The sequence below is a fragment of the Hirundo rustica genome, chromosome 27 (genome assembly GCF_015227805.2).
Source record: "Hirundo rustica isolate bHirRus1 chromosome 27, bHirRus1.pri.v3, whole genome shotgun sequence".
NCBI classification, from domain to species: domain Eukaryota; kingdom Metazoa; phylum Chordata; class Aves; order Passeriformes; family Hirundinidae; genus Hirundo; species Hirundo rustica.
The window spans coordinates 4,977,516-4,990,920 of record NC_053476.1 but is presented as its reverse complement, the minus strand read 5'-3'; the positions used below and the strand labels follow the sequence as shown (position 1 = coordinate 4,990,920).

At 53.5% G+C, this 13,405-nt stretch overlaps 1 protein-coding gene across 6 annotated transcripts; it reads right to left on the bottom strand.

Annotated features, from left to right (window-relative positions):
• Positions 1-230: 230 nt before the first annotated feature.
• Positions 231-12,100, bottom strand: SP2 (Sp2 transcription factor). Of its 6 annotated transcripts, none has more exons than XM_040087518.1 (8): positions 12,026-12,064; positions 9,949-10,059; positions 9,425-9,500; positions 6,577-7,533; positions 4,182-4,476; positions 2,208-2,382; positions 1,833-2,026; positions 231-1,185 (listed from the first exon to the last, which is right to left on the bottom strand). In XM_040087518.1, exons 3-8 carry the CDS (start codon positions 9,485-9,487, stop codon positions 1,085-1,087), a joined length of 1,785 nt encoding a protein of 594 aa, XP_039943452.1. In that variant the 5' UTR covers positions 9,488-9,500; positions 9,949-10,059; positions 12,026-12,064; the 3' UTR covers positions 231-1,084. The 6 variants fall into 6 exon arrangements, with proteins under 6 accessions (XP_039943452.1, XP_039943446.1, XP_039943449.1 ...); XM_040087512.2 differs by lacking the exon at positions 12,026-12,064 and adding an exon at positions 11,736-11,846 and having other exon boundaries at positions 9,949-10,050; XM_040087515.1 differs by lacking the exon at positions 9,949-10,059 and having other exon boundaries at positions 12,026-12,100.
• Positions 12,101-13,405: the final 1,305 nt, after the last annotated feature.

The following is a 13,405-nucleotide window of genomic DNA, read 5'->3' as shown; positions in this document are numbered from 1 at the left end:
GATATTTGGGACGGGGCATTTGGGATGCTGTGACAAAGGACAGGGATTTGGGGACAAACCCACAGTCCTGACCCAGCAGCTCACAGAACCAGCAGTGGCAGAGCAGCAAAATCTCCTGCAAATAACTCAAATCCCATCAATTTTTGGATATTCCCATCCACCAATCCCACTTTTCCCCTGCTGCATCCACAAAATTCCCAGGAAAAAGAGGAAAAAAAAGGGAACCTGGATTTGCCTCTGGTGACTATATTTATTTAGCAAGGAAAAGCTCCCGGCTGCCTCCGGGTACAGCTCAGAAAACTGGGAACAGATCCATCACATAATCCAGGGAAAACCGCCCATGGGTGGGCACAACAACTAAAAAATAAAGTGGATTTTTTGTTTAATTTAAAAGCTCCAAAGCAATATAATCTATGATACAATGTACACTGTACACAAGGGGAGGGGATCCACACACAGGGCAGGAAAAAAGGAAAAAAAAAAAAGGGATGAAATAAAAAAAAAAAACCAAAAACCAAAACAAACAAACAAACGAACCCACAAAAAGAAAACAAAACAAAACAAAAAGAAACAAAAAAAAAAAAAGGGAAAATGCCAACATTGCTCAGGAATAAAAATTAGGAGACAGGAATTGGCCATGGGGGCGGGGGGGATGGAAATCAAGTTTTGGGAGAGAAATCCTGGGGATTAAATACAATAAAAAAAAGCACTCATGATCCACAGGGTCGGGATCTGGGAGAAGGGGGAGTGTAAGGCAACAATCTCCATAGAAAAAAAGGGATTTTTTTCCAAAGGGGGTCATATAGATATTTATAGCTATTTATAGACTTTAAATATAAAGTAGGAATGTGCTGTGGAGCCTCTCCTTGGCATCCCCTTCGTGCCCGGCTCCTGCCCCCAAATCCTGGGAGGGCTCTGGGCCACCCCCCTGAGCCTGTGGGGTCACAGGGACACCCCCTGCCCCTCTTTTGGGGCACGGTCGGGAGGGTTGGGGACATCCCCAAGGTCCCTCCTGGGAGTGCTGCAGTGCTCTGGGATTTGGGACTTGGGGTGGGAGGGAGGGAGGGGAAGCTTTCCCCAGGCCCTACAAGTTCTTCGTGACCAGGTGGGTTTTGTAGTGCTTGGTCAGGTGGTCGGAGCGCATGAAACGTTTCTGGCACTGCGCGCACTCGAAGCGTTTGTCACCTGCAGGAGGAAGAAGAGGGGACATTCAGGGGGTGGCACTTGTGTGGTTTGGGACAGCCCCAGTGTCACCCTAAAATGAGAGCCAGGAGCTTGAATGGAGGTGGTGACACCTGCACAGGACATGTCCCCATTAACCTCCCTCATCCCCTCCCTGTGACAGCTCTGTAACCAGACCCCACAAAATCCTTCAGCGCCCCCAGGATCATCCCAGTGCTCCCTTGTGGCTCTTAAGGTGGTGGTGACACCCCCAGGACATGTCTTCTTGATGTCCCCATCCCTTTACCATGACACTTCAGGCACTGGGACAACCCAAAAGCAGCAGAGACCCCTAACTCCAAGCACAAACACAACTTGGGGTGTCCTGTTCTCCCAGTGCTCCGGGGTGGGATTTGAGAATGGGGTTCCTTTGGGAATGGGGAACATCCCAGGGGGATCTCAGACCTGGGAGTACCCAGGACAGGATCTGGGGAGGGGGGGTGTCCTGGGAATAAGGGATATCCTGGGATACCCCAGACCTGTGTGAGTATCTGGGACAGGACTGGGGTACCTCAGACCCATCTGAGGGTTCTGCCCTGGGAATGAGGCATATCCCAGGATACCCCAGACCCGTGTTGGGGCTCTGCCCGGGGGACAGGGACCGTGCAGACCTGTGTGGGTGCGCGCATGCCGCTGCAGCTCGTCGGAGCGCGTGAAACGCTTGCCGCAGAACACCCAGTTGCAGACGAAGGGCCGCTCGCCCGTGTGCAGCCGCACGTGCGCCCGCAGCAGCGACGTCTTGCGGAACGTCCGGCCGCACTCGGGGATGTGGCAGATGTGCTTCTTCTTCCCGGGATCACACGGCCTGCGGGGAAACGCAGTCTTAGCCCGGGAGAGGCGGATCCAAGTGGGATGAGCCGCTCTGAGTTATTCTGGGAGAGGCAGATCCAGAGGGATGGGGGGATCCAAGTGGGATGAACTGCTCCGAGTTATTCCGGGAGAGGCAGATCCAAGCGGGATGAGCCCTTCCCATATTACATACTCACCGCTTGTCACCGTCCTTGCAGTTGGGGCAGGTGCAGGCCATCCTCCTCCTCTTCTCTCCGGGCTGGATGTCCCCAGAGAGCGCCTGCTCCATCTGCAGCTGGATCTGGGTGGGGCTCAGCCCGCTGATGGTCACGTTGTTGCCGGACACGTTCTGCACCGTCAGCTGCTGCTGGCCTGGGGAGGAAAAAGGGGTAGTCAAGATCCATCCACACTCCTACCACCAGCCCCTCTGGAGCAGAGAATATCCCAAATTTATCCCCTCCCCAGCCCTGCATGCAGCACAGCCCCCTTTTGCCACGTGCCGCTCCCGGTAAGTCCCTTTTTTCTGAATATACTGTGCGGTTTTTCAAAGTTTTCTCAACCCCTTTTTAGGGAGGGCAGGGGAAAAAAGGCTCAAAAGAGGGAAACAAAAAAAGAAACTTTGAAAAAACGTGCAATATATTGAGCAAAAAAACGGGACTTACCCCGCAGCCTAAGGGCCGCTCCAGGCTCGGGCGTCCCTGGCAGACGTGACAGGGGCTGGAAAGAAGAAGACGGGGTCAGCATCAGCAAGCGGGGTCGGGATCGCTGCTCCCAGGGCAGCAGCAGGAGGAGGAGGAGGAGGAGGAGGAGGAGGAGGAGGAGGAGGAGGGGAAGAACACATGGGATTTGGCAGCGGAGGAGCAGAAGCAGCAGGGCGAAGCGCAGGCAGAGCGAGGGATGCACCGGCAGGACGGAAGCGCAAAGCCGAAGGATGGGAGGAGGTGGGAATGTCGTGGCTGAGCCCTGGCTCGGCTTGTCACACCCATAGGCAGCAGGTCCTACCATTCCCCTCCACAACATTAATTGGAATCTCTAATTAAATCCCCCTTCCCACAAAAGCCAATGCCTGGAGAACAGGAAACCACGCCAGGCCGGGATTTCTGCTGATGGCTGGCGAGGAGGAGCAGATTCACAGTGCCAAACCTGGAATTCCCAGTGCCAAAGCCGGCTGCTGGAGCAGAAACCACAGCAGGCAGCAGGTCTGGCTGGCTCAGGAGAGATATAAAACTGCCCACAGACACAGTTCCCCGCCCTCGGCTCCTTGGGAAGGGCTTGGTCGTGGAATAGGGATGGGGTGGCCACAGGGACGTGACACTCTTGGGATCAGGAGCACCGCAGCCCTGTCTGGCTGGTTTGGGGTTTAAGAAAGATCCCGGGAGTGAGGGGTTCACTCCCTGGAATGATGATCCCTGTCCACGGAGCTGGGAGAACAGAGCTGTGAGTGTGCTTCTCCCAGGTTTGGGAACTTGGGGGAGTTCCTCATTCTGGAATGGGATCCAAGGGCATGAGGCTATGGAATAAGATCCAAGGGGATGAGGATCTGGAATGAGATCTGCGGCAGGGGTGGCTGCAGGAGGGACAACCACATCCCTCTGTCTGGGTGGGTCCTAGTTCTCTGAGAAAAAGGGATGCCAAGGATTTGGACACAGAGCTGAGAGGACAGAGCTGGGCTGGGCTCCCAGGAAAGCTCAGGTGCTTCCTGCAGCTTGGCACAGCCAGGTTGGGCAGGCACCTGTCCCAGTTATCCACAGCTCTCCAGGATGCGCTGGGAATCACTCAAAGGACACTTTGGGAAACACTCCTGGCTTGCTGCATTGACTAAAGAAGGTGCTGACACTGTAGAGCCTCTCGGGGCCGTGAGGGACCTGATCTGATCTGATCTGATCAGGAGAGGATTCCATTCCACATTTCCATCCTCAGGAAGCTCAAGGAGCTGCCCACTGTCCCCATCCTCCCCCAGGAGCACAAGGGACCTGATCTGATCGGATCCAGGCAGGATTCCATTCCACATTCCCATCCTCGGGAAGCTCAGCGAGCTGCCCACTGTCTCAGGAGCACTGATCTGATCTGATCTGATCTGATGTAGGGACATCCCATCCCCAGGACGCTCAGTGGCGTGCCCGCGCCCTCCCGTGTCCCCGTCCCCACTCCCCGCCAGCTGTGCCACCCACCTGTGGAGTTGGTGATGGTGACGGGGACGCCCTGCACCTGGACACCATTGATGTTGATGGTCTGCATGGCCTGGGCAGCTGCTGCCAGCTGTGCAGCGTTCAGGCTCAGGATGCCCCCAGCCGGGGCGATCTTGGGCAGCGGCCGCTCCTTGCGTGGGGCCGGCTTGCGGCCGGGGCCGGGACTGTGGGACACAGGGCTGCCACACGATGTCCCTGATGATGGAGCGACGGGCAAGGACGAGGCCTCCTGGAGCAGCACGGTCTGCAGATCACCAGATGGAGTCTTGAAGTAGATCTGGAGGGGAGAAGGGAAGAGGGGTGGTGTTGGAAGCCTGGGCACTGAGAATTTTAGGATTTCTGCGCTGACATGCACTGACCCTCAAGAGAACGCTGCATTTGACCTGAGGCTGTGGAAAAGGCTTCCAAAATTGAGTGACAGCACTGGGATTATGGGTGTGTGGTTTGAATAGAAGTTTGTGATATCACAGGGTGCAAAACTTAAGGGTTTAAGGTTTTAGTATATAGTAATATATATAAAGCAAGATGGAGAGTTTAGGGCATAGGTTGTTAAGTCCTTCTTTTTCACCTTCTTCATGGGTCTGGGTGGTATTTTGTAATTGGGCAGAAAAATCTGCATTGCGGGCCACGGGTGGTTGGTTATTGGGTTAAAAGTAAAAATAATTTAGGTGTAATTTCATAATTGGACAATTTGTGCTTAAAAGGCAGTTTGGTTTTTAGTTAAAGAGGAATATGGACTATTGCCCTGTCAGGACCTTGGAATTGTTTTTAGAAGGGACAGGGATCTATCAGGGCAATAGTCCATATTCTGCTTAAACTAAAAACCAAACTGTGTTTTCACCTGGTTTTGAACTTAAAACTAGAACAAAGGCCTTGTAGAGAGATAGAGATGAAGCCATTTTTCACTTTCCTAGCTAGAACTCATAACTCGTGAGACTGTAACATAGGTAAGAATTATTAAACCTCCGAGTCCAACCATGAAAAGCGTCTCTTGAGCACTTAATCCCAACTCAACAGGAAAAGAAGATTAAAAAACAATAGGGTGGGGTTTGGGGGGAGATAAGATGCACCCGTGCAGCCCAGGAATTATGGAACAGTTTGGGTTGGAGGGATTTTAAAGGCTGTCTTATTTCAACTTCCAGGAACTCATTCTGCTGTCCAAGGGTGCTCCAAGCTGGGCTTGGACACTTCCAGGGATGGGGCAGCCACAGCTTGTCTAGGAAATGTATCCCAGACCCTCCCCATTCCCACTGGACCTTTGTGGGCCTCCTGGAAAAAGCAGAAACCTCCTGGATTTTCCTCAAGGCAACATGAAGATACCAACCCCTCTCCCACCTCCCCTCGTGTCTCAGGAGCTTCCCAGCAGGCTGGATCACCCCAACCCCAGCTGCGGCACTGGGGAGGTTTCAGGGATGCTGAGCTCCTCCAGATCCTATAAAAAAGCAGGTGGAGCTCCCAAATCCTTGCAGAGGGGAATGGCTACACTCCCAACCTGCAGAAAACCCACGCAGCAATGCCTAAACCAGATTCCAAGCTGGGAACATCTCACAATACCCTCCTGCTCCTAAACCCTGGGTGAGGATCAGAGTGGGGGGGATGTCTTGGGTTGCAATAGGTAAACAAAAGTGTGCATTCTATTGTCATGTGTTGAAACCAGTTGCAGAGGGGTTTTCTTTATCTCTTGTATAACCCATCCCTCATAACTCTGGAGGAGGGGACGGGAGCCTTCTGTTAATGGGGCAGCTGTTAAACCAGGTGGGGCAGGGTTCTTTATCTCTTCCAGGACTCATCCTCCCTCCAGGGGATTTCTGCTGCTCCTGGGCCATCGAGGCTCACTGCATGGCTGATCCAATTCCATCATCCCATTGGGAGATGCTCCACCCAGTGGGAGGAGCCCAGCATCCCTACCGGGATAAAACCTGGGATTCGGAACACCAGGACAGCCTGTTTGCACTGGATGGATTGCCAGAGGAAAACCAGATCCATCTCACCATCACTGGACCCTTCTACGGGATCATCTCTGCTCCAATGGAACCACATCTGTTACTCCAGGAGGACTTGACTGGACTGCTCCCAACACCCTCACCAACAGGGTGTCAGGTCATATTCTGATTCTGCCAGTGTTTCTAGGATTTTTTTGTTTGCTTGGTTTCTTGTACTAGTTCATTTGTATTTTTTAATATTCCTAGTAAAGAACTGTTATTCCTATTCCCCTATCTTTGCCTGAAAGCCCCTTAATTCCAAAATTATAATACTTTGGAGGGAGGGGGTTTACATTCTCCATTCCAAGGAAAGCTCCACTTTCCCTGGCACACACCTGTCTTTCCAAACCGAGACACGGGACCAATGGGGAAAAGATCCCAAGGAAGGGATTTACCTGAGTGGGGGTGGGCTCGGTTGCCTGGATCTGGAAGTTCTGGGAGGATTTCTGAGGCACGGTGGGCAGCGTGGCCGAGGCTGCCTGCACCACGCGCAGCGCCTGCTGCGGGATCTGCACCACCTGCGACTCCTGCTTGGGCTGCACCACCTGCACCTGCTGCACCACCGCTGGCTGCCCCGAGCCGGGGCTCTGCACAATCAGCAGGTTGTTCCCTGCCTGGATGATGTTCTCCGCTGTGGTCTCGATCAGTACCGTCTCCACCTGCTCGGCCACGGCCACGGCGGCTGGCTGGGCGGGGGACATGGCCTTTTTCCGAGGTTTTTTGCCCAGTTTGGAAGGGCTGTCCGTGAGCAGCTGGGCCTGCCCACCTGCCTCAGGGCTCACCAGGTTGTTGACGGGCAGGGTCAAGGTGATGTTGCCGCCCCCGGGCAGTTTGACCACTCCACCCGTCCCCGATGCTGTTTTCTGCGCCGGCGCCGGTTTGATGGGTATGGGTTTGTGTGAGGAAGAGGAGGGCGTGAGGATGGCTTGGTTGGTGCCCGGGATGATCTGGATCTGGTTGGGCTGCACCTGGATGGTCTGAGCTCCGCCGGGCTGCAGCTGCGGCACTGCCTGGTACTGGATGTTGGAGGAGGAGGAGGACGAGGAGGATGAGGAGGAAGAGTGCGAACCTTTGTTGAGCACGGCTGCGTTCTGGATGGCGAAAACCAGCTGCCCTGTGGGGTAGGAGGTGCCCACCTGGGAGCCCTGGATCTGGAAGAGGCTCCCTTTGGAGGACAGGATTCCGATGCCGCTCTTGGCTGAGCCCAGGGGCAGCGGGGCGGGTTTGATGGGCACCAGTTTGCGAGGGGTGGGCTGGGGAGGGGCCGGCGGCGTGGCGGCGGCTTCAACAGCGGGGGGACCGATCTTGCTGCATGTGGCTGCCAGCAGGGCCAGGGGAGAGGGCTGGGAGTCCTGAGGAGACAGGGCAGTTAGTGCCAAGCACCTGGAGGAACAGCTTAATGAGATAGCCCTGATTAAGGGGAGCTGCTTAATTCTTCTCAACTTTCCCATTTCCAGCCTGAAATCTCCCAATTCCCAGCCCACACCATCTCCCTGCTGGCTGTTTTTCCAATTTGGGGAATTAAAAGGAATTCAGGGAAAGATTCCTGGTTGTGAACAATTTACTTTTAAAGGGTTTAAGCTGGGGGAAAAAAACTCCTAAATCTTTGCTTACCCACCTCAGTGCCTTTACGGGACGGCAGAATTCCCGAAGAACTGAGGCTGGAAAGGATCTTTGAAATTGTGCAGTCTAAGCTTGGGGGACTCTTTGTGGCACTGTGGCACTGAGGGCCACATCCAGTCTTTCCTTAAACACCCCCAGGTGACCTTGCTGGGCAGCCCATCCCAATTCCTAATTTTTCCATGAAGGAATTCCTTCTGATGTCCGCCACCCCCAGCGCTTTTAGCAGCGGTGACATCAGCTTTTAAATCCCATCCTTGCGCACTTAAAACCATCACAAAGCTGTGGATATCCTGGAAACTTCCTGGGATTTACCCTTGGAATGTCACAGGCAGCTCAAATCCCAAACACACCCCACTGGGAACATGAGAGATCCTCGGGGAAGAGGAGCAACACCAGGATCAGGAGCCTGCTCTCCTGGCTCCGCCTGCATCCCAGGAAAAGCCTGGATTACTCAAACAACACCCTCGACCAACTGCTGAGTTTTAAATACAGCAAATGGTTTTTCTAAGATGCAATTCATTTTCTACATAAAAATCCCTAAAATTAGCAATCGGTAATTTTTATAAATACGTGGGTTTTTTTAGATACACTTTTAAGGCAAAAGAAAATGTGTCGGCAAGGAGAAGGGAGGATTATTTTTGCGACTTCTGAATTATAATTTCAAGGCCTCGCCAAGCTCTCAAGGAATTTCTTAAAGCCTGAATCTGTTCGTTATTTGCTATTCTGAAGCTTGCAAAAGGAAATTAGGAAGAACTGGGAGCATTAAACTAGGAGGCTGCTGAGAGAAGGTTTGCACAAGCCAAAGTTCAAACCAGTGATTTCCCTCTACAGTGTATGGGCCTAGATGCCTGTCTGAGAATTATTTTGTGGCCTATTATTTAGTATTAAAATTACAAATGTAATTGTTAAATTATAAATTGTTAGCCCACGTCTAAGATGTGATTTTGTCACCTTCAGCTAGAAATATTTCTACATTTTCTATGCAGGGTGAAAGGAACCAAATTTTGTCAGCTGACTCGCGGATTTGACCAAGCTGACGTGACGCACACCTCAGGTGGGACAAAGATAAATATGACGGGTTGGATTCCTTCAGGATTCCAAGCAATTTGGTTTGCAGACCAGATATTGTCCTACACAACAAGTGAGTGTGGCTGGACAAAATCAGCTTGCATATTTGAGGGAGAGAGGGGGTTAAAGGAGTAACTGTCCTACAGAATCTGAACTTTCATTTCTACCTTACTGGAATGGAAGAAACCATTTGCAAAATTTTGTTTAAAAAGGCAGCCCACAAAAATGGATAACAAAACCCATTTCCTAGACTCTTGCTCTGCCTGTTTTCAGAGCCAGAAACCTTCACAGGATCCCTGCACAGCACAATCCTAACAAAGTCAGAAGTTCAGGTTTTAAGACCAGCACTAATTTCACTTATTTACTTCCACTATTATGTAACTATATTGATTCTGTTTACATCACTAGAGCAACTAACAATATAGCCACTTAAAAAACCCCCCCACCCTAGATTCTTGAAAAGCTTTAATTAAAAAAAAAAAAAAAAATTGTTCTTCTACAGCTTTGGTCCTCCTTGGTAAATGCCAGCAATTTTACACGGGCTGGACTCACCTGGGCGGCAGAGGCGGCGGGCTGCAGGTATTCACTGGGGCTGACAGCAGCAGTGGCAGCCATGCTGTCCCTCGAGCTGTGGGGACAGAGCACACAGGGATCAGCCCAGCAGCTCCTCAGGGAGCCCAGCCACTCCAGGTTCTGATCCCAAAGGATTTTCCTGGCGTCCCCCACAATTATCCCACCTTGCACTACGGGGTCGCCCCACGTTGTGCCAACCTTCTTTCTCCCACGGTTCGGTCTTTGTTTCCCAAGGGGAAATGAGCACTTCCCACGTTTTCCTGTATTCCAGCACAGCCTTGGTTTGGAGGAGCAGCCCCCCAAAACTGACAGAGCCCATATTCAAACCAGGTGTGCCCAGTCAGTCAAAATCTTCCCATTTCCAGCCTGAAACCTTCCCATTTGTAATCTGAAATATTCCCAGTTCCAGCCTGAAATCTTCCTATTCCCAGCCCAAAATCTTTTTGTTTCCAGCCCCAAATCTTCCCAAAGGATTTTCCAGGTGTCCTCCACAATGATCCCACCTCGCACTATGCGATGGCCCACAGCGTGTCCACCTTCTCCCTTCTGTGGTTTGGTCTTTGTTTGCTTCCCGAGAGAAATCCCAATGAGCACTCCTGGATTTCCTGCATTTCCTGAATTTCAGCACGGCCTTGGTTTGAAGGAGCAGCCCCCCAAAATCGACAGAGCCCAATTTCAAAGCACGTCTGCCCAACGAGCCAAAATCTTCCCAGTTCCAGCCCAAAATCTTCCCATTCCCAGCCCCAAATCTTCCCATTTCCCGCCCAAAATCTCCCAATTCCCAGCCCATGCCATCTTCCTGCTGCCTTTTTTTCCAGCTTTGAGAATTAAAAGGAATTCAGGGATTTTGAACAGTTTATTTTTAAAGGATGCTGGGAAAAACAGACTCCTAAATCTTTGTTCTGTGTTTTGCTCTGGATTTGAAGACAAATTTCCTTTGGCAAATTTCCCCAGTCACCCCCATCCAGCTGTCACTCCATGAAATTGCCCTCTATAAGATTCCAATAATTTAGGGTGGCTGAGGGTGACAGGGACAGCCCTGACCTCGGGAAGACCCTTCCTGGAAGCAGCCAGGATGTGGAAAAAAAGGGAAGAGGAGGAATTTCCTTTATTTTTGAGCCTTGCTGGATCTGAGGGACTCTTAAATCAGGAGAAAATTCCTCCAGAAGATGGAGGAGCAGCCAAAACTCCTGGAAAAACTGAGGTGAGACACCCCTCAAAACATCTTGACTATCCCAGGATTTCCAAGTTTGCTCCCTGGGAATGTGGAATTTCCCCAAACAGCCACTGGGCGCAGGAAAAAAAATGGGAAAAGTCTTGAAAATCCCTGGGAAGAGGCAGGGATGTTCTTCTGGGGATTTTGCGCGGCCGTTCCCTCCCTTCCATCGGAATTTAGGGCAAAGCCGAGGATTAACAGCCCTGACTGGCAAGCAGAGCCGGGCTGAGAGAGCCAGGGAATAGGGAGATCCTGAGAGAAATCCCATCTTCCTGGGAGAAATCCCATCTTCCCAGAAAAATAAATTGGGATATTAGTGCAGGGAAGCCCGGTGTGATCCCTCCGTGTGTTTCCCTTGTGGTAAAATCCATGGAAAACTCAGCGATTCCCAAAAAAAAAAAACCAAAACAAAAAACCCAACCCCTCAGGATCCTTAATCCTTGGAGACCCCCTGAGAGGAGCAGCCCCTTTTGTTTTTCCATAGAAAAGGAACATTCCAAACCTAAAGGACCTGGAGCACCTGCAGATTTCCATATCAACAGCAGGAAATCGACAAAACCTTGGGATAATCTGCCATGATTTGGGGAGGGATTGGTTTAAAGCCACGGACACGATTCCGGATGGCCAGAATTCAGTTTTGATTTTGGGATTTTTTTTAAATTCCCGGGATGTTTTAGGGGTGTTGGAGGAGTGATGGGCCTTGGCAGTGCCCAAATCCCATCGGGGAAATGAATCCCAGGAGGGAAATTTGGGAATCATGCCGAATCTAACCAGGGGAAATGAAACCCATGAGGGAAAGTTGGGAACCACCCCGAATCCCACCAGGAAAATTCCAGAACCACCCCACGGAAACGAATCCCCCCCAGTGCCTGAACTCCCCTAGCCCTAAGGACCCTTCCAAGGCAACAAACCCCGATTCCCCAAGGAGAACAAGCCCGAATCCTTCTCCAAATCCCACAAAATCCCTGTCCCAAATCCCTACCCTCCCCCCCCCCCCCGCCCAAACCCCTAGAACCGGGAGCGGTTCCCCAGAGACCCCGACCCGGCCCCACGTGTGGGGAGCCCCGGGCCCACCCCGACTCCGCTCCTCCGGGAGCCTTCTCGTGACCCCCAAAGCGACCCCGCCACATCCAGATCGGGATGAAGCGACGACCCCCGGGGGACCCCCAACTCCTGGCCCCTCCGGGCGGTCCCGGGGGAGGCGGGTCCGAAAGGCCGGGCCCGCCCCCGACCGGGCCCCGCTGCCGGAAGCACCGCCCGCCCGCCGGGCACTGATGGAGGGCGTGCCGGGGAGGCCGCAGGTCTCTTCCCGCCTTGGCGGCCCCGGAGCGGCCGCGTCCCAGCCCCGCTCCCCCCGCACTGACCGGCCGGGGGCGGCGGCGGCTCCGACCCGCTCACGACGCCATCTTCCTCCTCTGGGAACTGCCCTGTAACACCCACCCCCTGAGGGGGTTTCGACCAATCGCCGCTCGGCTTCTCGGAGCTCTGGCCAATGGAAGGGGAAACGGTGGAGTGACGGCCAATCCACGGCGGGTCAAGAGCTGATGGGCAGTTGCGCCGGGCAATAATGGTTGTGATGGAGGGACAGCTTCGCCAATGGGCGCGGAGCCTCGGGGTGACTGACGGCAGCGGAAAGTCAATAGCAGGGCACGTTTTTGATTGACGGCATCGACAGCCAATGGGTCCGAGCCCAGCCAGAGGGCATCCGCTTTTTGATTGACAGCCTTAAGGGAGAGAGGACTTCCTTGTGGGCGGGATCCGCACAAAATCCAGCCTTTGATCGGCCATATGATGTTTGATTGACATTTTGGTAAACCAATGAAATGCGCTGCGCGGCTGATCAGCGCATGGGATTGGCGAAAGGGGGGTGTGAGCAGCGGAAGCCGGATGATGTCAGCGGGGTCGCCGGCAGGTGGGGAGTCCCGGGGATCCCCCTCGTCCTCCATCCATCAAAGGCTTCTTGGGGCACCCCGGCGTGCTCAGTGAGGAGGATTTTGGGGGATCCGGGAGTGATGGCGCTCTGAAGGCCCCCAACGCCTCCGGAGAGGAGGGCACAGCGGGATATGGGGTGTCCCCTCGCCCTGCAGCTGTTGGGGTGCCCCATCTCCTTCTAGGCCTCAGAGGGGATGGGGGTCCCCAGCACCCCAGCTCCTGGAGGTCGGGGTGCTTGGAGGGATTTGGTTCCCCTGTTCTCCTGTAGGTGGTCAAAGGGATTCTCCAACAGAGGTTGGGATTCCCTGCAGGGTGGGGGGTCCCCAGTCCCTCAGAGAAGTTGGGGTGTCCAGGGGTTCTGGAGGAGTTTGGGGTGCCGGGGACTTTTAGGGATCCCCAATCCCCGTGCAGACTTCGGGGTGCTCAGGAGGCCTCGAGTTCACAAAGACTGGGGTGTTTAGGGGGTTGGGGATTCTTGGGGTGGGGGGATGGGGGGGTGCCCAATCCTCTGCTGAGAGGGGATCGGGGTTCCCTGAGGGGATGGGGGTCCCCATTCTCCTTGCAGAGGTTCAGGGTGTTTGTAGGGTTTTGGGGGTTCAGGGTGCTTTGAGGCTTTTGGGGTGTTCAAGCTGCCAGAATGGCCAGGGTCCCCAACCCCCTAACAGAGTTTGGGGTGCCCAAAGGCGATGGGGATCCCCAACCCCTCACAGAAATCGGGGTGCTCGGGTGGGTTGTTCAGTGTCCTAGAGGGGCTCACCCCCGCTACCCCATCCCCACTTCGGGGTGCTCCCGCATCCCCCGCACACTCCTCT

Excerpts from the sequence above, each read along its gene's own strand:
- SP2 (XM_040087511.1), bottom strand. The coding sequence starts at position 10,235 with ATGGGCTGGGAATTGGGAGATTTTGGGCGGGAAATGGGAAGATTTGGG. Across the intron at positions 9,501-9,948 it reads GGGCCATCGCATAGTGCGAG|CTCGAGGGACAGCATGGCTG; the intron begins GTGGGATCATTG and ends CTGTCCCCACAG. Across the intron at positions 2,383-4,181 it reads CACCATCACCAACTCCACAG|GCCAGCAGCAGCTGACGGTG; the intron begins GTGGGTGGCACA and ends TTTCCTCCCCAG.